Source organism: Diprion similis, chromosome 3, assembly GCF_021155765.1.
Source record: "Diprion similis isolate iyDipSimi1 chromosome 3, iyDipSimi1.1, whole genome shotgun sequence".
NCBI classification, from domain to species: domain Eukaryota; kingdom Metazoa; phylum Arthropoda; class Insecta; order Hymenoptera; family Diprionidae; genus Diprion; species Diprion similis.
The window spans coordinates 2151640-2174095 of NC_060107.1; the positions used below are offsets into that span (position 1 = coordinate 2151640).

At 35.0% G+C, this 22456-nt stretch overlaps 3 protein-coding genes across 5 annotated transcripts; 1 reads left to right on the top strand and 2 right to left on the bottom strand.

Annotated features, from left to right (window-relative positions):
- Positions 1 to 468: 468 nt before the first annotated feature.
- On the bottom strand, positions 469 to 14979 carry LOC124404454 (carnitine O-palmitoyltransferase 1, liver isoform). 3 transcript variants are annotated; one of them, XM_046878580.1, is made up of 17 exons: positions 14683 to 14979; positions 6980 to 7147; positions 6747 to 6883; positions 6361 to 6637; positions 5925 to 6248; positions 5610 to 5807; positions 5260 to 5466; positions 5015 to 5122; positions 4897 to 4922; positions 4290 to 4355; positions 3569 to 3631; positions 2345 to 2459; positions 1969 to 2238; positions 1706 to 1855; positions 1393 to 1602; positions 1144 to 1285; positions 469 to 516 (listed from the first exon to the last, which is right to left on the bottom strand). In XM_046878580.1, exons 2-16 carry the CDS (start codon positions 7118 to 7120, stop codon positions 1181 to 1183), a joined length of 2397 nt encoding a protein of 798 aa, XP_046734536.1. In that variant the 5' UTR covers positions 7121 to 7147; positions 14683 to 14979; the 3' UTR covers positions 469 to 516; positions 1144 to 1180. The 3 variants fall into 3 exon arrangements, with proteins under 3 accessions (XP_046734536.1, XP_046734537.1, XP_046734538.1); XM_046878581.1 differs by lacking the exon at positions 3569 to 3631; XM_046878582.1 differs by lacking the exon at positions 4290 to 4355 and having other exon boundaries at positions 14683 to 14978.
- A 592-nt stretch (positions 14980 to 15571) lies between these two features.
- LOC124404458 (putative E3 ubiquitin-protein ligase UBR7) lies at positions 15572 to 18482 on the top strand. Its single transcript, XM_046878593.1, has 8 exons — positions 15572 to 16003; positions 16413 to 16601; positions 16678 to 16827; positions 17037 to 17145; positions 17231 to 17403; positions 17499 to 17658; positions 17754 to 17878; positions 18267 to 18482. Exons 1-8 carry the CDS (start codon positions 15866 to 15868, stop codon positions 18306 to 18308), a joined length of 1086 nt encoding a protein of 361 aa, XP_046734549.1. The 5' UTR covers positions 15572 to 15865; the 3' UTR covers positions 18309 to 18482.
- Positions 18483 to 18732: 250 nt separating this feature from the next.
- LOC124404457 lies at positions 18733 to 22438 on the bottom strand. The gene is made up of 7 exons (XM_046878592.1): positions 22225 to 22438; positions 20391 to 20588; positions 20210 to 20317; positions 19866 to 20082; positions 19526 to 19766; positions 19249 to 19442; positions 18733 to 19170 (listed from the first exon to the last, which is right to left on the bottom strand). Exons 1-7 carry the CDS (start codon positions 22333 to 22335, stop codon positions 19016 to 19018), a joined length of 1224 nt encoding a protein of 407 aa, XP_046734548.1. The 5' UTR covers positions 22336 to 22438; the 3' UTR covers positions 18733 to 19015.
- Positions 22439 to 22456: the final 18 nt, after the last annotated feature.

Here is a 22456-nt window from a genome sequence, read left to right on the forward strand (position 1 = left end):
TATTTACGGAGTCCCTCTCGTCATCAGAATTGATTATAAAAAAGAAAAAGAATTGACTTCAATGTTCTTCATTTGACAATATAGATGTTTGATAAAAGTGAGGAACTTGTTTGTATACGTATATCGAAAGTATGGATAAGCCAAGTGGATGGAGTTCGTGATCCAAGAATAATTTACGGGGAATGCGAAACTCCAGAGAAAGACGGTTTCTTTTCTTTTCTTTTTTTTTTTTTTTTTTTTTTCACAATTATAGTAGTGTATAATTGATGTAGTAACTCTTTTCTAAAAATTTGAAAAAACAAGAATGCGACGAAAAAAAAAAAAAAACGTGTACAAAACAATGACGACACAATCAGTTCTTCAATTGCTTTGCATCTAATGAAATATTCAAAAAAATAAAATCTATCTGTGATATGAATTCGTCATCGTATTTTGATTCATGTACGAATAACGATTGATTCGTGTTTAATGTACAGAGAAAAGACAAGACAATGAGAAAGAAAGAGAGAAAAAGAGAGAGAGGTCATTGTGTGTACAATACTATTATAATAATGAATACAATGTGTGGTATAATAATACCCTAAAACTGTTTTACAATATATATATATATATTTACAAGTAAAACTTATCTTCTATCATTTTTGTTATTTATTTATTTTTTCTTCTTTTTATTCTTAACTTTGATATTCTTGCGTTCGGTTTTATATGCATAACATCAGATTCATTATCATGACATATAGTATATGCTTACATAACAATTGTTCAAATGATAAAACTTAGTGTCAATATTTCAATAATGACATAAGTTACGCGGTACTGAACGTTTAACAAATTGTGCAACTTAAGATTCACGCCTAATAGACAATAATGATGGAAAAAAAAAAACAATTCTTTTCCAGTCTACGTTGATTTTTTCTAAATATCTTTCTACCTACAAAGAAAACAGCTTGTTTTGCATTGATAAAAAATACGTACATGTATATAACAACATAACTGTATTTACATTAATCAACATAATTGATTAATTTCTACTCTCCTTCAGTTTACTACCGATTCGAAGAATGTTCAACCTCGTCGATAGCAACAGCATTGTTCTGATGTAAATTCAGCAGGGAAATTTTTTTTTTTTTTTTTTTTTCTAATTAGGAAAAAAGAACTTGCGGTACATAACATCACCGTATTACGCCGATCCGTTTTTATGCTGTTGTAATTTTTTATACTCGGTGAATAGATTCCTCATATCAGAAAGCGCTGTTTCTATCGCGATTGCAAACCTTGCTGAATTCTGAAAGAATAAGAAATGAAAAAGAAGCGTGAAAGTAGATAGGAAATCAATTAATAATTAATCGGTCTAATGCTCTTTATAGATGATACTATATTCATCGAACTTACCGTATCGGGCGAACTCTTCTTGCTTGAAATATGGAAGAACAGGAAATCCTCTCCGGCAATGATATAAGAAACGCCGTATCCATCATCAGCTACCGGTCCAAATCCACCTCCAGCAGATATACAATTTGGATATTTCTTCAAATCTAATCTCGAGGTTTGTCCATGCGGTGTCTGTGACGTTGAGAGTCTCCAGGGTTCGCTCAAGACTTCCTGCATATACATTTTTGGATAAAATAAAGCGTCATTACTTTACTCGGAAACGTGAAAAGACGTTCGTCGACTACTTACGACAATGTATATCACAACATATTACCTTAAGGAACGGGGAATCGACTTCCAGGTACTTAGATACAACGTACAGGCAGAATAGGTGACGATCTATTCCCTTGCCGCACATCGCATCCTGGTAGCCTAGCTGATGACGAGCTGTAGCGGCAGTAAGCAGCTTGTATCTTTGATCAATCTACAACCGCAAGGTTAAGATAATTTTTTTATAAAACTTGCAAGTATTACTGAACGATAGAAAAAAAAAAAAAAAAAAAAAACATTACTTCTTAACTTATACGCAAAACTTACAGTCGCAGATTTATCCTCCATAGATTTAACCCAAGCTGCAGATTCAATGGTGCAAGGTCGAACAGTTTCGGTTCTACCTTCCCTGAATAACCTTGTCATCGATGCTTCATAAGTTAGACTAAATTTACCAGCATCTCTATAATAAGCTAACTGAAGAGCCATTTGTATATAAGCATCTGGCGATACTTTACACAACTTCATGAAACCCTTTCCATAAGCGGTGTGCATATAAATTCTCAACTCTACATCATTCAACAGCTTCTGAGCAACCTGGAAATAAAAAACTTATGTTTTACAGTGTCTGTGTGCGTGAGACACAAGGTTTACAGAAGGATTGATTTAAGCATCGAGTCAAATAATTGACACGACCCCTCACCAAATAAGAGTTTTCGATAGCTTCTATACATTCCGGACTCATGTCCCATTGAAGACGAACCGGAGGTGGAGGAGTAAATTCAGGAGTTCCCATTGTACGTCCATCTTCTCCGTATCTGTATTATATGAAAACAGTGTTGAAAGAAAACCAGATGCAATGCTCACCGCTTGAAATATTTACAATCATGCCATCAAATTCAATTGATAATAAAGCTTGGCTATAAGAATTGATTAGAACACGTTGCAACGATATTGTCGATTGAATTTGATTAATGCTATACCTGATAGTGAACCCAAAATTTACAGTAACATTGTGTTTCTCTGTTAGTTTTGTTTTATTAATCTTTGTCAATAAATGTAGAATCTTGTAATTAAATGGCACGAAACAGAATGTTACCTCTAAGATTTTACTCCACAAATTTAATATTATTTCATACATAATAGAGGATGATGATGATGATGATGATGTGCAATATACAAAGCAGATGAAACTATTTGCAATCCTCGTCTCTCCGGTGCACATTAATAGTTAAATTTCTAATTCAGTTAGGTTCAAGATTTAGAGACAGATTGAATCTACTGAAACGTTAGCGATTCTACCATTGATGCACTAGGCATGCAAAAACATACCAACTGGAAAAACGTAAATAATTAGAATAACAGAATACTTGATTTAAAAAAAGATATTATTAATGCTCCTCGAAGGCAGTAAAAAAAAAAAAGCTTCGTCATTACATATTGAAATTCATAGAAAATTTAATTGTAATAATGCTTTTGGCCTCGGCAATCAAAGTGTTGATAGATTGCATTATTGTGTGTATGATTTATTGATTGAAAAATTGATTAAAAGCTGCTGCAATTTTCAAACAAGTAAAATTTAATAGCAAATGAATGATTTGGTGGCTTTCAAATGAATGAGGTGATCGCATGAAAACGGAAGTTTTTTTACACACAAGTCACAAGGCATTGGATTAGTGTCACAGATGAAACATTCAGATAGGTATGTCATTAAAAATGACTTACCCTTTATATTAATATGTCGAGCGCAAGCACGACAAAACAAAAAATGAACATAAGTTATATTCACAAGGGATAAAGAATATTTTCTAAATTTGTAAACTAATACCACCTCTGGTGCAAAAAAAGATATATATTATCAGTACGTTAGTTTCATTGTTATTATAATTACAAGGTGTGAGCAACTTCGTTTTTAAATAACAATTACCCATTCTCCGCTTCCGTAGCGACACAGTATTCCCACAGGTGCCCCATCACGGGAGCATCGGCCCTGATAACCAGAAGATAGATTCGTTTTTTTATTTTTCTAGTTAAGCCCAAACCACTACTTTCTCCTTTTTTTTTTTTTTTAGTTCTTTTTTTACAATTTATTAATACAAGTACGTAATGTTAAAACCGCCGTTTGTAGTATTCTCGACAAAGTTCACCATTTAATGATGAGCAAAGATCAGATAGTTGAAATTAAATGTACATTAACTGTAAAAAGAAATAATATTAATAACCAGAAGAAACCAAGGTTAAAAAGAAAAAAAAGAAAAAAGAAATTCAAAGAATGCTGACGGGATAAAAAACTTCACATTTTAATATTAGATACATAGATTGTACAAAACTTTTCACCTGACGAAGAAGAAACTCAGAACATACCGAACTGTACAGGATTAAAGTTCTGTTCTAAATATAAGATTTTTCAATTTTCGGAAGAAATATGTACCATTACAATTGCCAGGTTTTATGATACTGCTAAAGGTAAAAATTCTGTATCCCATTAACATTCTTCACTTTATAAATACGAAATTGAAGTTATATTATAAGGACAAGAAATGAAACAAACATGAAAAAAGCACAACCAAGCATTCCAGGCATATAGATATACAGATAGTATGTATACGTAATTTAGAATCTGCCGAATCGCAGTTTAAATTTCTTACTCTATATTCATGGTTTCTTCCGATATGACAAACTCCCACAAGTGTGACATCACAGCCGCATCTGCCCTGCTCATGACTTATCATTACATGTCGGATCGTCATCATCACAAATGTGCGACAATAATTATAATAGTACAAAATAAGTTGGAACACATCTTGGCTTTTTGTTTTAGAATGTTGAAAAAATTTTGTTTTTCATCTAAATTTTCCCTGAACTCTGTTCGAAATTTGTGAAAATTCTTCTTTCCATTTTTATTTATTCTATGTACTTGGTAGAGCTTTTTAATGAACACAGCAAACTTTTTTTAAAAATATTATTGCACACTCTTAACGATTAATTAAAATTCTATCATATGTTACTCAGCATTGACGGAGAATTTGGAAATTGAATTATCTTTCGGATATTTCATTTGAAACGAATTACGTATTTACGTAATATGTAAACTATAACTACGATTCAAATACTGAAACAATTTTTCTAAATTTCAATCTTCTTGTATTACTGAAATTTAATTCAACTCGACTAGATTTCTTTGATATGTATCAAACACGAAGGAGAGTAGTTTTTATTCTGCAGTAGAAAAAAAAAACCAAACATTTTACTTACCACGAGTGCTCGGCATTAAAACCGATCTGTAAATACAACGAAATATCAAATATCAACAAATTTGTATGGACGAACGAATTTTTGTTGGAAAAAAAAGTTAATATTCCCAAAAGCTTACCCTGCCGTTACTTCCTATACAAAGCGTGAACGATTTGTCGAACCATCGATCGTACCCCTTTCCATGCAACAAGATTCTGCCGTAATTGTCCAATTTCTCCGGATGAGCCTGGAAAGAATACAGAGCACTGAAACTATTCCGTTCTAGATTCGTATAAAAAAACATTGTTCCAATGGTCGAATAAAAAATTAATCTTAGTATATGCGATATAATTGAAAGAATTGTCAGACCAAGTGATTACCTACCGGATCAAATTCGTATGGAATATCGTCTAAAGTTACAACAAAAGCTGCCTTTTCAATGTTGTCTAGGCAGGCTCGGTTCACGCCTTTACCGAAATGTTCTGCTCGTGTTCGAGCCCAGGATGTTCTTTCGCCAGCGGTGAGCGCTGCTAGTTTCTCCTCACCTGCACACGGTGTCGAAGTATCATCAAGTATTTGCTGCATTTGCCTGAAAAGATTTTTAAAGTGATAAACATGCGAGCAATGTAAAATAAATTTCGAGCACTAACGGTTTTTGAAATTATATTTAGCGCAAAAAATGCTAAAATTTGGGAAAGTTCTTATAAAATTCCGAATAGATTTCATACTCACAATTCAATTTCACACGGCTGTAAGATTCTGTTCTTATAATAGATCAAAACCTTGTAATATTTTCCTTTATGATAAACGACTATGTGTTTCGAATCTTGAACATGTACAATCTTGTCAGTTTCGATACCAGGGATTCTCGATGTGTTAAATATTCTCTCGTATTGCCAAGAGCACAAAGGAACTAAACCTTGAACCAGGATCTGAAATTATAAAAACATAGTTGATAGTTTAAACACAAGCTTTACTATTCTGACATAATTTTTTTCTAGGCAATTTGATATTATTTTTAATCGAATTCATATTCATATCTTACTAACCGGTTCAAGTTCCTGTCTCTCGATGAGTCTCCGATACTGTAAACAAGAGTGAATAATTACTGCTGCTCTAGATGCTTGATTCTTGGTTGGATGCATGAGTAAAGCATCGATTCCGTAAAAGTTAGAGTTGACCATCAATGGAGATCTTCCTCTCAAATAAACGTATTCCTCCCACCAATCAGACACATAATTGGTAGACCACCACGATTTGAGTAATAAATAACGCTGAAGCTTAACGCCGATACCAGCTTTGAACTCGTTGGCGTGTCGTTCCATCCTTGTATAATTATCATCATCCAAAAGCGGTCTAACACTTCTCAAGTACTGTGTTGACCAAAAATTTATACATTATAATGTGTCGAAGTTTCGATGATATTTGATGCACAGTTCGTTAGAAATCGATGAAAGTTATTGATTTTATTTATTGCTAAATTACCCTTTGGATTGTATTTTCGACAGATGGCAATGGAAGCCTGGGTAGAGATCCTTGGAAGCTGTACAACATGGGTGTGCTCCATCCTGACATTAGTTTAACTGCGGCGAGCCAAAGTTTTGTGATTGAGGAAATACTGCTACCTTTGCCGCGAGCTTCATACATCCATCCTTTGTACATTAGCAATAATTTAAGAGTGTATCGAATAGTGTAGATGACAAACAGCCATATTAAGAAAGCGACGAGAAAAGATCCCGCTAGATGAGCAGTTATGGAAGACCTGCAGATATTAAAAAAGAAAATCAAAATCAAAATCAGGCGGAATATGATGGGAATACTGACTTTTCCAACTTTTCTCTCTGTTCTATCTTAAATTTTATAAATCTCACCCTGGTAGGTATGGCGCGACTTTGCCGACAAGATCGAAGGGCACTTTGTATCCCACAAAGTGAATTGCTGTGACAATAGCAGCCGTTAGCCAAAGACTCTGTAGCGATGCTGGATACACTCCAGTTTTTATGTTGTTCTGTAATATAATATTTGTAGCATTATAGCGATACAAAAATATTTTGTTACATCGATACTGCGTCAGCATAAACTGATATATCGAAGGTATACGCACTTTGAATCTGAAGAATCGTTTCTTCCAAGACCTGATACCTGATTGCCATACCAAGTGCAAGACTTCTCTGTCAAAATTAACGTCCCATCCTTCATGAGTGATGGAAAAGCTGAAGGCAACGGCTGAATGAGCTTCCGCCATGCTGGTGGAACCTCAGCAGAAAACAATCTGAAATACAAAAGGATAAAGGGTGAAAATATTACATAGACTCCATGTTCTTGCATGTATACGTTGAAGAGTTTCATTTGTATAGCAGCATACAATTAAAACTTATTGTGACGACCTAGATCATAAATTAAATATATGAACAAAGCCGAAGGAAGAAACACGCATATCCAACTACGTAATTCAATACTACAATATCACATCTAATATTTGCATCAATTGACGATCATGGCCATTTATAAAAGCCACAAAACTATAAAATACTGTGTAATAAGATTTTATTTGATAATAGCAGTCTTAATAGAGTTGATCATTGGTCATTTCATTGAATTTGAGACATTGAGATTTATGCCGTACAATTGAAAAGGTAAACCTTGTTTGTCCCGAGATTATATCTATACTTTATCTTGTTCTTATATATACACGTTTACTTTTCATGTTCAGTTATTTTTTCTACACCATTTTTGTTCTATTGCCACAAGTGAACTTAAATGTGAATATATTTGAATTTATATGGTAGAAACAAGTAAATCACCTCGCAACTGTTACTTTTACAATTCATGATTGCTGTAAGCTGTATACAAGAAAATATAGTGTACACGTAAATCTACGACTAAAAAGGACTGGCTGACAGCCTTGGACTTTGTATGGAGTGAGTTTAAGGTGTTAAATTGCAAGCCATGCCTGTAATGCATACTTTGCTACTACGATCGCCGTCACCATCAGATACTGCACTACATAGTCCAGCAACATTGTATAATTAATAAATAATAATAATCATTATCTTCACGGTGGAACAAAGTGGAAAAAAAAACATGTAGGCAAAATGGAACAGAAAAAACGTCATCATTGTTTAAGCACGACGCAAGATGAAATTTTAAAAACATAAATTTTAAATCAAATACACACGGCTCAGAGGTCGAAAACTTGAGAGAAAAAAAATGCTAAAACCTTATAATTTAAATATTTGCTTCTGGATTCTCGCTCATGTGACTCGAAACAAAAAAAGAAAGAAAGAAAGAAAAAAAAAATAACCAAGTAAGAAAATAAGACGCAATTACTTGTTGACGCTGCACTGACGATTCGTCGGGTGCATCAAGTATAATGCAAAGGTCGAAAGACGAACGCGTGCAAAATTCAGTTACATATCCGTGACAAGTGGAATATTTTGGCTGCGGGTTTTATTGATTATACGACGACCATTTTTCAACTCACTTATGTACCTAAGTAAGCTGTATTGCGCTAAGCTATGCTGTTCAATACACGTATACGATTACAACGATGTATTCCTATCTTTATAATGATATTGACATACGCCTGTTTCTTTACCATGCTTATCAGTACAAGCTTTGTGAATTGATGACATAGTTATATGATATACACCATGGTTTAAGGTAAATCACGAAAATACGTACAGGGACGAAATTATGAGACGTCGCCGCAATTGGTACAGAAATTATTCAGCACTAATGATGAAATTATTAAAAAATCAAATATATATATTGTATATAAATGTGACCTTAGAATATCTACGCTTCTTCAGATCTTATATTAAGAAGATTCGTGAATCTGTTTCAATATAGTTGAGAATTGATATTTAAAACACTATCGACCACTCGTTGTCACCGCACTTGACATAGTACCGCTTTTCATTTGTCGACAACTATTGTATATAATATACATGATAGGTAAGTAATGTTAACCGTTTGATATTGCGCAACAGTACAAAGTCCTAAGTTTACGATTGTTATCTAATTACATATCTGACCATCGTTCGCCTGCATTGTAGTGGAAAGTTTAGTATTGAAACGGGCAAGTTTTAACTACGCACATGGCAATTCCGGAAGTTTGTAATTCTTCTTTCTCTACATATTTAGAGATAAAAATGAATGAACCAACAAACAAATAAAGAAAGCATAAGATATACATGTAGAATGACGAAACGAGAGAAAAAGAAAAAGATGAAAAAAGAAAAAAAGAAAGCAAGAAAGAAATCAATCAAATCAGGAAAGAGAACAAGAGCCTTGACCCAGATAAGAAATCACTTATACCACGTGGAGTAGCTGCGGAACATGTTACTAAATTATCTGAATGTGTCACGCATACTGAGTGAGATGTGAATATAAGTTTTCATTACTACATAGACATACATACGATTCAATATTGTTTGTGTTATTAAAAGATAAGGTACGACTGCCGATACAAACGCCCAAACTTGCATCTGATACCGAACTTGCATTTATTAACATAAATTGTCAAGTAAGTAAACATGATAACATATATACATATATAACGTACAGTATATTACTTCTCATACCACACAAGTATAAAAAAAGATAATAGAAATAGCAAATGAATCAACGGGTCGTTGCACTCGATAAAAAATGCAAGATTTATCATTTTCTTGCCAATTATACAATCAAAGTGTATTATATGTTATAGTCTGTACAGGTAGAATGATATATACAAACGTTTCAAAGAAAAAATAAAAAATATTGTGTAAAAACTAAATCAACAATATCATAGTTATGCATTGTGATGCATGTATGTACACGTGGTAGCTTTTTTCACACCCCTTAACTACATAGTATATAAAGCTGTATTTTTCCTTCAATTTTCAAGTTAATGAAATAAAATTAACTTCATCAACGTACGATTGTCTGCCAAATAATTGCGACAGCGTGTAACGTGTACTGTATAGGTATGTACGTACATGTGTGCAAACTATGTGGCCTTTGGTTCACCAAGAGCCAGACAGCCGAGGTCAATGACGTATGTTGTATGTTCATGGTCCAAAGTCTAAACATCAAATCCCAAAGACGCAACATAAAAAGTAAGCAAGTCTAAACACATGTTTTTGTGAAAGATATAGGTATATTGTATACATTGAAACAATGATTGCATATCTTTTCATTTGTCGATTATGTACTTACTGATTACGGTTTTAATTGATGCAAATTCACGCGATAATTCAAATATCTCGATCGCTGTAATACGGAATTGTACGACGACACTGTGTAAATATAATTATTTCAGATCTTGAATGTCATTCGTGTATATTTACAATAATTTATGATAACTTTGAAGAAAATAACGTCCTTCAAAAGGTATAAACAAAATAAGTCAGTGTTAAATGTGTAGTCTAATTAATTGGCGACAAAAATAAATAAACTCGGAAATATATTACAATATATACTCCGTGATATAAATAAAAGAGTAGACAATGATATCGATCATTCTTTATCTAGCATTGATCAAAGTACACTCGTAGGAAAAAAAAAAGGTTAAAAGAAAAACAACAACAAAAAAAAAAAAAAAAAAAAAACAAGGAGGATAATCATAATGATACTGAAAAAAACCTATCGTATCTATTTGCAAATTAGAAAACATCAAGCTAATTAAACGGCGCGAACGAGTTTTAGAAAAATATCGGACGCAACAACATCTCGTTGAACAATGCAGAAACTTGGAAATGTATTGCACAAAAAAAAAAAAAAAAAAAAAAAAACTGTTGACCTATCGAATATACGAATATACAAAGTTGAGATATTAATAAACTAACCATGAGCAAAAAATATGGGAGGACCTTGAAATTACTATTCAAGGTCTTAGCTAGAGAAATCTACTTCAAATACGACATTTCTACTCATTAAATTATACATTATTTACCTCGTTATAGGTAAAGGATTTTAAAAAAAATATCGATACTATGTATATACATACATATATATATATATATATGTTACAGCGATGATGCACGCTTAGGAAACATAATTATTACGAAAATTTAGGATTGGTCTGAAATTTAGTAAACCATAATGAACGAAACACTCATATATTTCTAACAGTTAACTCGTTGGGAGCCATTTGGAAATTGCACAATAATGATTTTTTTTCCCTGCTAAAGTTTCGTTACGTGAACGTTACTAACTTCAGTCTTGTTGTAAATTGAAATTACACACCGCATTTTTTCTTCTTTCTTAACCTGACGTATATGAATGTTTATTTACATACTGTACATAGGACTACTCAAAAGAATCTTTGCACAAATAATTTCAATCTCCCGACGCTGCATAATTTTCTTTTTTTTTTCCCCCTTCTCTCAAGCCTAGAAGTTGCTTAATTATACACAGCATAATTAATCGATAGAGGGATCAAAATGTTGCGTTTTTATGACTTGTGCAATACATGTAAAGTCTGTTGACGGAAGCAGGTGTTATACATATTATATTAATGACTTATATACAGCATATTGTTCCCATATCAACTGTTTTTTAAATTTCGAATCGCAGATACGACTTTTGCTTTGATATATTTTTTGTCTGCTTCATTTACAGAATCAATCATTGTAGTTGACATGATTATATAGGTAAATAAGATTACACCTGGCATCATCATTAATCAAAAGCTCAAATCATGAAAGCAAAAAAACACACGTTAAGCTATGTAAATTTCAATTGTTGCAATCAGGTCAAAAGTCAGAAGCCTCATGTATCGTTAACTAGATCGGGGAAACAATTTATTCTTTCAATATGCTGCATTCAATATGTGATTCAACAATCCGTCGTGAGTGGCAAAGTTTACTCATTTCCACATTTCAAGCCGTTTAACAAAGAAATGGAGTAACAAATGAAAAATGAGACAGCGAGAGAGAGAGAGAAATTTATTAATGTTGAAATTTCGTTCACTGTCTTTCTTATAAATGCATATGACGGAAATGTGTTCCAAGAAGAAAACCAACCGTTAACAACGAAAGCTACAAGATATTTATATCAATATATGAACACATGCATATATGTAGTAGAGAAAGGAAGGATCGTGAATTTCAAGTTATTACCTAATTGCTTTAGTACCAATATTTAGTATGCTAGCTTTGATTAATTTACTTTTCAAACTACTGTTGTACGGAAGTAAATCATGCTAGATATATATCTCTGAACTGCCGGCGAGATTTTCAAGACACGCCCACCTGCGGAAGTTAATAAAACAATCGTATCCATTAGACTTTCTAATCCTCTACTCAATTTTAGCATTTGATATTGATCACGTGATAAATATAAGTATTTCTATCGACAGAAAAGTAGACAGTAAGAGTGAGAAAATGTATTCATTTTATACTATTATAATATCTATTTCAACTAGTTTGCTTGGTTTATTTCATACTTATTCAATTTCTACTCATTGAATGATTAACAAGTGATTCGTTGTTACGTTTAATCTTACGTTGTTTATTTCCCTATAATAACCGATAACATCAGAGACAGAATTTCGGTCACATTGTGATAAAAATAACAAAATAAGAAAGAGAATGAGAGGCTACCTAATCTGTATTATCGAATATCTATGAAGGAATCACGTTACTCGCAGACTAATGAATTTACCGATCACCACCAGTGAGTCATTCATATCATTGTTTGTTTACGATCATGTATACTACGTCTTTGAGATCTCCCCAAGATAAAAATGACTGTATTTCTAATTTTTCCATTACTTGTGTTTAACTTGTTTTCCATCTTACGGTATACTTTTAGTTGTATTTTTTTAGTATTGAACAAAAGGAAGGTATGATCAAGATAGACGAATACCTATTACATACCTGTACTGTACAATTAACGATAGCAATTTAAAACAGTTGTACAAATAATTAAAGAATTAGGTTACGAACGTATATATTGCAAAATTATATTATAAACATTCTTTGCCATTGGACATACAAAGTTTCGACAACAGTAATAACATGTTGTAATTTATCATTTCAGTGTTTGCAACAAGGATAAAGATTGCAGAATATTAAGAAGACTGAAATTAGTAACGTTATTGTAATGATTTGTTTCGGAAAACCTGTTATTTCCTAATTTTAGGAATCTCTGAAATGCAGTAAATTATAATAAGGCAAAAGTAATTCATATTTTCAGAACTTAGTCAATTCAAAGTCATTAAAAAATTACAAAATAGTGTTTTTTTGCCAACAAATGTTTAGTTACGCTAACGTTACTAACTTCAGACTTATGAATATACCATGTTGAAGTTAGTAACGTTATCGTAACGATCTATGCCGAGAAAAACCGTTATTTCGCAATTTTAGAACTATTTGAAATTTAGTAAACCGTAATAAAACTTTAACGTTGTTAACTTCAACTTCATGAAATCTTGTCACTTGTCAATTGTTTCGATCCGTGTAAAAAAAAAATGAAGACCGAAGTACACACACACGATGACAATACTCCGTGGTTCTATTAAAACATTGAAAGTCATCGTAATTCTGTGAGCGCATTGACCCGCCGATTTAAATATGAGCAGAACACAGGGCGATCAACGATTTTTACCGACGGATCAACGCTTCCGTCGATTCATAGTTAACAAACGAAGGAACAACTTACAACTATTAGGTTATGAAAAGTACAAATAGCTCTCGGGTTATTTTAGAATTCGCGCGGAGCCTTGTCCATATGGAGGGGCATGTGTTTAAACATTTCAACGCGTGAGAGGTGATCAAGTATCTCTAGCCTCCGTATACATAGCTATATAAAATAGCTCAGGGTAGCGTGAAAATACGTAAAAATAACGAGTTTGGATCTAGCCATGCGGCCCTGGCTGCTGATGAGAACCGTCTCATAAGTGAATAAAATGCTGCGCCAACATAACCTTCATTCGACTGTTTGGCGAAAGTCTGTCTCGTCCAGGTATTTTCATGCTTATCTAAGTATGTACTACATACACATACAGTATGCGTAGTTAGCATTTCTTGAATGAACGGTGAGTCGACGAGGTTTTGCAACGATAATGTATTAGAGCATGAATTGCACCCGGAATTAATACCGTTCAAGCATTGAATAGACGGTAGCGTGAAGTATTCAAGAAACAAATAAAACGCAATAGTCATATCGGTAATAACAATTGCGCAACAGTGTTTATTTAGAATCGTCTTTCAGTGGCAGGTTTCGTGCTAGGAACTAACATTCTTAGAAAAAAAAGACAATCGTTTAGACGACGATCGCTAGTTGTTAGTTCGTTGCTTGATAGTCAGACTTAATTTATAGAAGTGGATTGTGGTAGTTGCTAAACAAATGAGAATCGCGAAAGGTGAAGAAGGTAGGCGGATGGAAGACTAACTTTCTAAAGTTGAACACGAACGAACGCACGCATGCTCAAGCAAGCTGAAGTGCTTTCTCTCTCTCTCACGCTTTCACTCTATCCCTCTTTCTCTCGCTTACACACAATCAGTTTCGTTCGATCAAAAACGTGGCGACCGAATTTAGGTAAGCGCAGTGACGTAGACCAACGATAAGAACCCGAAACCGCGTAGCCGCCACGGATTGGCTGTAAGGGTGGGTGTGCAGCAGTAGCCGCGCCTCCGAAACGAAATCTATGCTATGCATTCGGATATGTGTTCGTGTGGGCACACAGCTCTGTGCGTCCGAAGTGGGAAAAAGATAACTCGACTGTTTCTAATTATAGCTGCGCGTGTAGCTTTAAAGATACAGTATATGTATGCAGTTATATACCGCTCGTGCATGCATGACGATGTGTGTACTCACGTTTATCAGACGCGCAGTTGACCAGTTGGACGAAAACTATCAGGTATAATAAGGATATGTTGTTTGGAATCAAGGACGTGTCGATCCTCCGCTGTTCGTGTTTTTTCCTACTCGGTATTCAGAAAAATAAAGGTCTCGAACACCTTCGCAGATCGCCCTCGCCTCTCACGACGAACGACCTTCAACCTACACTGTGTACACGCCACTCGACAAAATTTAACTTATGAGAACGATAGATTCCAGTATACCGCGTCAGAACCACCGTCCTCACTCGACGTGAGTCGGAAGCAAACTGGCTCTAAACGGCCAACTTATTACTGCCTCTACCTCTTTTCCCCGAAACCAGCTTGTCCCTTGAACTTTGTCGCTTTTCGTTCGGTGTTGAGAGTTTTAGACCTCCGGTTTCTACGCCAATGCAGAGGCGCTGCTACTTGTGGATCAGCACAGCGACATCTATGAACGTATTTCTGAGCTCTACGCTGCCGGTAACCGACTTCTACTCTGCCGGTAACTGACCTGTACTTTGTCGTATTTGGCATCACGCAGGCAGCAGAGGCTCATACTTCGATTGCACATGCACTGATAGTAAATACACATATCAGTGTCCAATTGGGACCAAAACACACCTGCGACTGCTGATTGAATGCTTCCAATCATCAACATCGATATATGATTGCTTCGCAAAGCCGAAAGCAGGCTGACCGCCTAAATTGAAAAATTGTTCAAGAACGAAGAATCTTGTACTAGCTTTGAAACTCGACTGACGATAATACAACATATAAAAAATATGATTAGAAATAATAGTAGTCATTTAATCAACTTGCATTGCTTCATAATTTAGAAAATAAAGTTTTTTCAACAGGTTAGAATTACCAAAAGTCGTTGGACCTCGTAGGTGGCCACCTTGCGAGCTGAACTTGTTGTTTTAGCGTGTGTTTGAGCGCGAAAGTTGCGGAGCGTTTCGTAGGGGAAGAGTCACATCGTTTCGAGGTATGGACGAGTAGGATTTTTCGGAAAATTTCTCGTAATGTGTTAATATTCGTGGAATAAATTGAGCGGAAATATACGTTGATCGAGAAAATTACTTTTGAATTTGTGAAAGCCGTTAACCAGTTACCCCGGTAAATAATTGCGTCCAATTATACCGATACGCGTAATAAAGTCAGTTCAAAGAAGTCGAAAAATGGCCGAGAAAAGCGCTGATTTAGAGGAGGATAATTCTGTAACGATGCTTGATGTCCTTCAAGAGGAAAATCAACTCGAGGAAGACGCCTACGCCGTGCTGGGTGCTTCCGATGATAAAAACTGCACCTACAACAAGGTATTTACTCGCATTCCGAGCTCGGATTGAACTGATTTTAACCTTTTCTCTCGATACCACATCCTCGACAACCACTCAGCAGACTTTGGGTCTTTCATTGTATAATTCATCGCAGATATTTCACAACACGAGATAAATTTCACTTAATATTATATTTTTCAACTTACCGTTAATAATTTTGAAACAAATAATTTCATTTCAACGTATCCTATATTATTTACGTATTTACGATGCTAAACACCTAACGCAAATATATATCACGTTAATGACAGAAATGTCAATGAATTGTATACAAACAGTAAACAGTTGACTTTGTTTGTCAACACAGTCCTGCATAGATTTTTCAAATTCTAAGCTTACCAAATACCTTGAACTTATATTCTTGAAACACACCAACCTAAATTTTCAGGGCTACATTCGGCAGGCACTTTATGCCTGTAAGACCTGCCGCGGTGACGGACATCCGGCCGGAGTGTGTCTGGCCTGTAGTTTTCAGTGCCACGAAGGTCACGAGCTGGTTGAGCTTTATACCAAGCGCCACTTTCGCTGCGATTGTGGAAATTCGAAGTTTGGCGACAAAAAGTGTAGCTTGGAACAGGTGAGGATTTTTTTCTTGTACGGGATAGTTGAATGCGTCACAATCGATTTTTATACTCGTTTTCTATCTTTTTCAGACCAAGCGAGACACTAACGAAGAAAATCAATACAACCAAAACTTTGATGGTGTTTATTGCACCTGTGCCAGACCTTATCCAGACCCTGAGGATACTAGCGGAGATGAAATGCTCCAGTGTGTTGTCTGCGAGGATTGGTACCACTCCAAGGTCAGAGAGCAGAAAACTTTAGTTGAACTGCCCTGCATCAGCCTGAAATTTTTATACAGTGATATAATTCTGGAAATATGTAGCGAAAAGAGATTTCGGTATCATTGTTAAATTTCTCTTCATTGATAGTTCTAATCTACTTTTAAATCCGTCTTGGCTTTGCAGACTTCAGTTGTTCAACTATTTATTTCTTTCTTCTAACCATTTAGCACCTTGGATGTGGAGACATTTCCCCTCCGGATGATTATGACGAATTGATTTGCTCCGGTTGTATGCAGAAAAACATGTTCCTTTGGAAATATGCGTCAAAATACTCAGGTAAATCTTACTTTAAATTAAAAAAATAATTCAATGCTATGCAGAATTTAATTTAAAGGCTAATTTATTGAGGATATTACCACAGTGAATAGGGATGCCAAGAAGGAGCCATCCAGTGGGAAGGACGAAACTGTAGATGTTGAAAACATTCCAGCAGGTTGTAAGATGCCTATAGAACTGCAATCGCCTTCAACGAGTGCCTGTTTTTGGGCAGAAGGTTGGAGATCATCTTTGTGTACTTGCGACAGTTGCAAAAAGGTATATTCTTTTACTATGAAATGTATTAATATTTTTGATTACTTTTTGAAAATTCATATCCTTTCGTTTGTTCAATATTTACTTACGCTTGATAGATGTATGAAGAAAGCGGTATCGCATTCTTGCTTGATCCGATGGACAGTGTCCAGGTTTACGAAGAGGCTGGAAAAGCTAGCCAAACTGAATCCCAGTATGAAAAAGGAATGAAGGCACTCGCTTCGCTTGGTCATGTTCAGCAATTAACTGCCATTGAGGGTGAGGTCACGAATTGACAATAATTTATTTAAGTTTTTCGATTCTTTTCTAACATAATAAAAATAAAAATATTTTTTCCCTCCATACTTTGTTAGAATACAACAACATGAAGGAAAGACTCAAAGAATACCTTCAAAAGTTTGCCGAGAATAAGAAGATCGTACGCGAGGAGGATATCAAAGAATTCTTTTCTGGGATGGAGGCAAACAAACGTCAGAAGGTTGTTGTGCCAACATTTTGTCGTTGATTAAAAAAAAAAAAAAAAAAAAAAAGGAGCGATGGAAGGACGATTAAAAGATATCTGAATTTTTAAAGAAAGCGCAATATGCCCACGTACTCATATTTTATCCCACAATATTATTAGGGCCTTAAAAATTATTATGTATAATCATCTATGTGTCGTAAATATAACATTATAATTTTCAAAATCAGTATCTATATAACATAAATTAATACTATAGAAAATTTACCTCAGGTTTTCCCCACTCCAAAAATAGCTTCAGTTAGATTAGTTTTTTTTTTTTCGTAACAGTTCTCCTGATCGGCGTTTTCTAAACTAACATAGTGCCGATGTATGAAAAAGCTTAATACATACGTAATAATTACAGCTCTCAAAATCCCGCTGGAATCGCAAAACAGGCGACGAATGAACAGAGATCACTACAAAAGTAGTTCTTGAACAGAAATATCATCACGTAATTATTGAAGCCATCGAAAAAACAAGAATGAAATATTACTACTCATGTCTAAAATTATTGTCGTTATTTTCCTAATCGTATAGCAAAGTCAGTCGTTACATACAGCAATAAATAACAACGAATCTTGCAACAGTTACTAACGTCTTTCGAAGTCCTTTTTAAAGTGTTAAATATATTCAAGACGCTGCTTTTATATAATTTGCCCCAAATTAAGGATCGGTAATGAGTTGGGATAAACGTTTGATAAATCAATGTATAGAATTTTGTTTTTAACGGTAATTGCTATAAATTTCATAATACACTTAAATTAAACTAAGCGATGTAAAAACAAAAATGTGGCTGGTCGATTGTTGAAGATTCAAATTTGTGTACCATGCGCGATGTTCGTTAATCATGAATGTGATACAGGAATGATACATGATCTTTTTTAAACCATCATCATAGCTTGAACTTTCTTACAATTACGCAAATATTAAAATACAATCTAATTTCGGTTGCTTTTAAGTTTACATCCAAACTATAAATATTACCTAACATAAGATTAGTCGCAAAAAACCCTTTATCATCTCCAGTTAAGATGATTTAAACGCATTTTGCATTTTGGGCAAGTCAAAGGCACATTAAGAATTTATTTTCTATAATGGTATCTACTGCAGTTATTAAATTCCAATGACTGATGATGTATTTTTCGAAACACTGTTTGTGTCATTGTTGTTGTTGTTGTTCAGTTGTAAGGGTATCACCATTATCGGATCGTTGCTTTTTGGATTATCAGTGTAGACGGACCAGGTTTTCTCAATGCAGTCAAATATGCCTGGTGAATATAATGAAAAGAAAAAACAGTTGATTACAAGCTCTTTGGACGCGCTGCATACTTATCTGTTGCACTCACCGACAGCGATAGTTGCAACGTGATCCACATTTCCGGTCTCAAAGACTCGGAACTCACTATCAGTCTGATCTCCTAAAATATTAATCACATCTTGACGATTCTTGGGTGAAGGATGACGAGAAATTGCAGCCATTCTGCATTCACTGCTTTTAATAATCATACCATCAACTTCAGGTACACTTAGTCTCAAGTACCTGTTACAGAAAAAGTTTCAAAATTAAAATCTTGAAGCATATCGGATCATTATTTAAATCAGAGAAAATCATCTCATATTTACTTGTTACAGTGATAAAACTGCTCCCCAGGACTGGCAGTCAGAATGCTAAGCTGCGACTGCGAAGCCCCAATTTCTACCGGACCAACTTCTGCGTTGTGAAACATTCTGTCTCCTTCCTGAGTGAGAAAAGTCATGTTGACTGAAAATCCTTCCGCTGCTCCATACCCTTCGTTTCTCAAGGTTTGTTGCGCTTGCACAAAGTTCTCAACGCCGAGCAGAGAACGAGTGATGAAGTACCTGGCTGTAGCGTATGAAAGTTGAATTATTCAACGTTAAAAGGAAGCAAATGGCGACAAAGAGATTCACAAATCTTTTATAAGAAATCTACTCGTGTACTCACGAGTTTTCCCAGATCTCAGTATCTTGGCGCTCAGAGTATTGATGCTGTACACCAGACCGTGATGATTGAAGCCCATCGTGTAACCAGGAAGAAAACCGGCGTAGCTGAGTGACGTAAACTTCTCTTCTCTGAGACCAGGTTCGACAATGTGTGCCGACACAAGGTACCAATGATTCATTGTTTCGTCTAACGCATCTTCGGTATGGCCCAATACTTCCTAAATACGTCAAATGACCATTGAAAAGTTTGTATTAGTTTTTAGTAGTATTGATTGCAACGAAATTAGCTTGAAAAATTGAATTGTAATATTTCAGCGAATGGATGAACATGCTTGGTCTTCTCACCTGGCCTGGCTGGTTGCAAATCACAGTGGAGCAGCCGACCGGTTTTGTGTTCTCAGGAGTACCAGTTGCTGCGATTGGTAGAATCTCATCGAGATGCATCAGGAAGAGCTGTAGGAAATAAGGATATTACATAAGTAGTAGATGTGAATCCCTTTCACCAATTAGCTGATTGCGCTGTTACCTTGTGAAAAGGGACTTTAGCTCCATCGGCAGTCCCTTGAATTTCTCTCACGTACTGTGGAAATTGTTCCTTAACGCTGGATAACGTTTCATCGTATACCTTGCGTCCTGCTTCAGTTTCGTATAATGGTAAATAGGACTCGTTCAACGGTCTGTAATTGCTAACGTAATTTTGAATCAGGCTCGCGAATGTTCGTCCCTGAAAAACAACAGCGTCCCCGATTAGAAGTTGGTGTGAACCATTAGCTCTATTACGCAATTGGACTCACTAAAGGTCGTTTGATCATTATAAACAGTCATGTCAGTGTAAATGCAGGCGTTTTTAATATTGACTGTGATTAGCTAGCTTATATATGTATAATTATGTAGCCAAAGGAAAGATTTTTCAATTACAATTGCGTATTGCTTAATTATTGCAATATTAAACTTGTCCTCGAATGAATGTGAGAAACGTTCAATAAGTCCCTTTGACCATCATGCAGATCTTATATGGGGTTGAGATTGAATTGAGTAATTATACTCCTCTTACTAGGAATACCATTGTGAGTCTCTTTCTTTCCTTTTCCATGCATTTTAATTCTATTCTTCAACAAAAGAGGCGAATTATCATAAGTATAAACTTTAGCGAATACTAAATGGAAGTGTAAGTTGTAGCACATAATAATAGATATTGAAGGCCACTCTACATGCATTGGAGAAATTCTTGCCTGGTATTGCAACTGTATGATTTTTTTTTAGATTCTAATCCAAAACGAGTTTCAAGGATCCGGTTTGGCCTGAACAGTGACATATTTGCTAGGCAGGACTTGTCTAGGAATATTATACTGCACAAGGCTGATTTTAAGATAATAATTAGTTGATAAGCTCTTTGCATGTTAGTACTTTCAGTGATCATAGATTATCCGATGAAAAAAAAAAAAAAAAAAAAAAAAACTGCATGATCGGGAGTTGTAATTTTCAATTCAGCTAAAATCATGATTTTACATCGATGCACGCTAAACAAATTCGATTCAACAAAAATATCCCTATACGTATAAGTATAGGTATGTGCTGCACATTGACCTAGATTCTCGTATAACTATTAGCTTAGCTTTATCACTTTGCTATCAAACTGATTACGCGGAATATGTTATAAATATCGTTATGCCTAGATGTCCTATTTAGCTGCATAACATAATCTTGAGAAATTTTTTTTTAAATTTCAAACTTTCCTATAATTAAATGATAATAATTTTCTTATCTAAATTGCGTCCTTCAGATATACTTATTTGCACATTTTGTTGTGAGGGCTTAAATGTATTCTTGTAATTCAGCACAGAACGCAGAAGCTTTTGCAGCCTTTAACTTGAGGAATTAAAAATTTGTAATCAGTGTTTTAACTCTCCGATACGTTCCAAGTATATCTGGTTGCCTGCGACTCGCTATTCGGGCGTAACTAAGGAATTGCAAATACAAATTTCAACAGATTTCGGATTGCGAAAAATCCGTATGAAGTCGAATTAAGCGGGTTTTAAATCGTCAATAGTCTCGAACTGAAAACTTCGAAGATCAAAGGAGTTGGGTCATTATCTGCGTATTTCAATTGCAACATCTGTTTTTCACTGGACCAGTGATCTGAGCAGCGGTACATCGTTAATCATCAGCAATGATTAAGAATTTACTTTCATATATAAATACATCTGTAGGTTTGATGATAAAACTAGGTCACACCGCCATAAAATTGGCTCATAAAATGAATCGCGTACATAACATTGTCCGTGAAATCGAATTGCAATAAATTTGTACGAAAATTAGTGCCTCTTATACGTATACCTGTAGGTAGGGACTATACTCACTATGTCGAAACCGATCTCGTAGTGAGTTCCTCTGGCATGAATGACGGGGATCGCATTTCGGCGGCCAATGCTCTCGACTGGAGTTGCCTTTCCGTTCACTGCGGTACTCATTATGTCTATTGCGTGTCTACGACGTTTTTTTTTTTGCTGACAATCAGTTGTCACAGCTCACCGCAATTCCGGTCTCAAAGTATGTCTGGTATCAGAGATTTTGATCGGCGACCAATATTTC

Coding starts and splice junctions, on each gene's coding strand:
- LOC124404454 (XM_046878580.1), bottom strand. CDS start 7,120: ATGGCGGAAGCTCATTCAGCCGTTGCCTTCAGCTTTTCCATCACTCAT. Junction 5,467..5,609: donor TACAGCCGTGTGAAATTGAA/TTGTGAGTATGA, acceptor AAAAATCTTTTC/AGGCAAATGCAGCAAATACT. Junction 1,856..1,968: donor TGGAGGATAAATCTGCGACT/GTAAGTTTTGCG, acceptor TTGCGGTTGTAG/ATTGATCAAAGATACAAGCT.
- LOC124404458 (XM_046878593.1), top strand. CDS start 15,866: ATGGCCGAGAAAAGCGCTGATTTAGAGGAGGATAATTCTGTAACGATG. Junction 17,659..17,753: donor GCAATTAACTGCCATTGAGG/GTGAGGTCACGA, acceptor ATACTTTGTTAG/AATACAACAACATGAAGGAA. Junction 17,879..18,266: donor AGGCAAACAAACGTCAGAAG/GTTGTTGTGCCA, acceptor TAATAATTACAG/CTCTCAAAATCCCGCTGGAA.
- LOC124404457 (XM_046878592.1), bottom strand. CDS start 22,335: ATGAGTACCGCAGTGAACGGAAAGGCAACTCCAGTCGAGAGCATTGGC. Junction 20,318..20,390: donor CTAAAGTCCCTTTTCACAAG/GTAACAGCGCAA, acceptor TATTTCCTACAG/CTCTTCCTGATGCATCTCGA. Junction 19,171..19,248: donor CGTTGCAACTATCGCTGTCG/GTGAGTGCAACA, acceptor TATATTCACCAG/GCATATTTGACTGCATTGAG.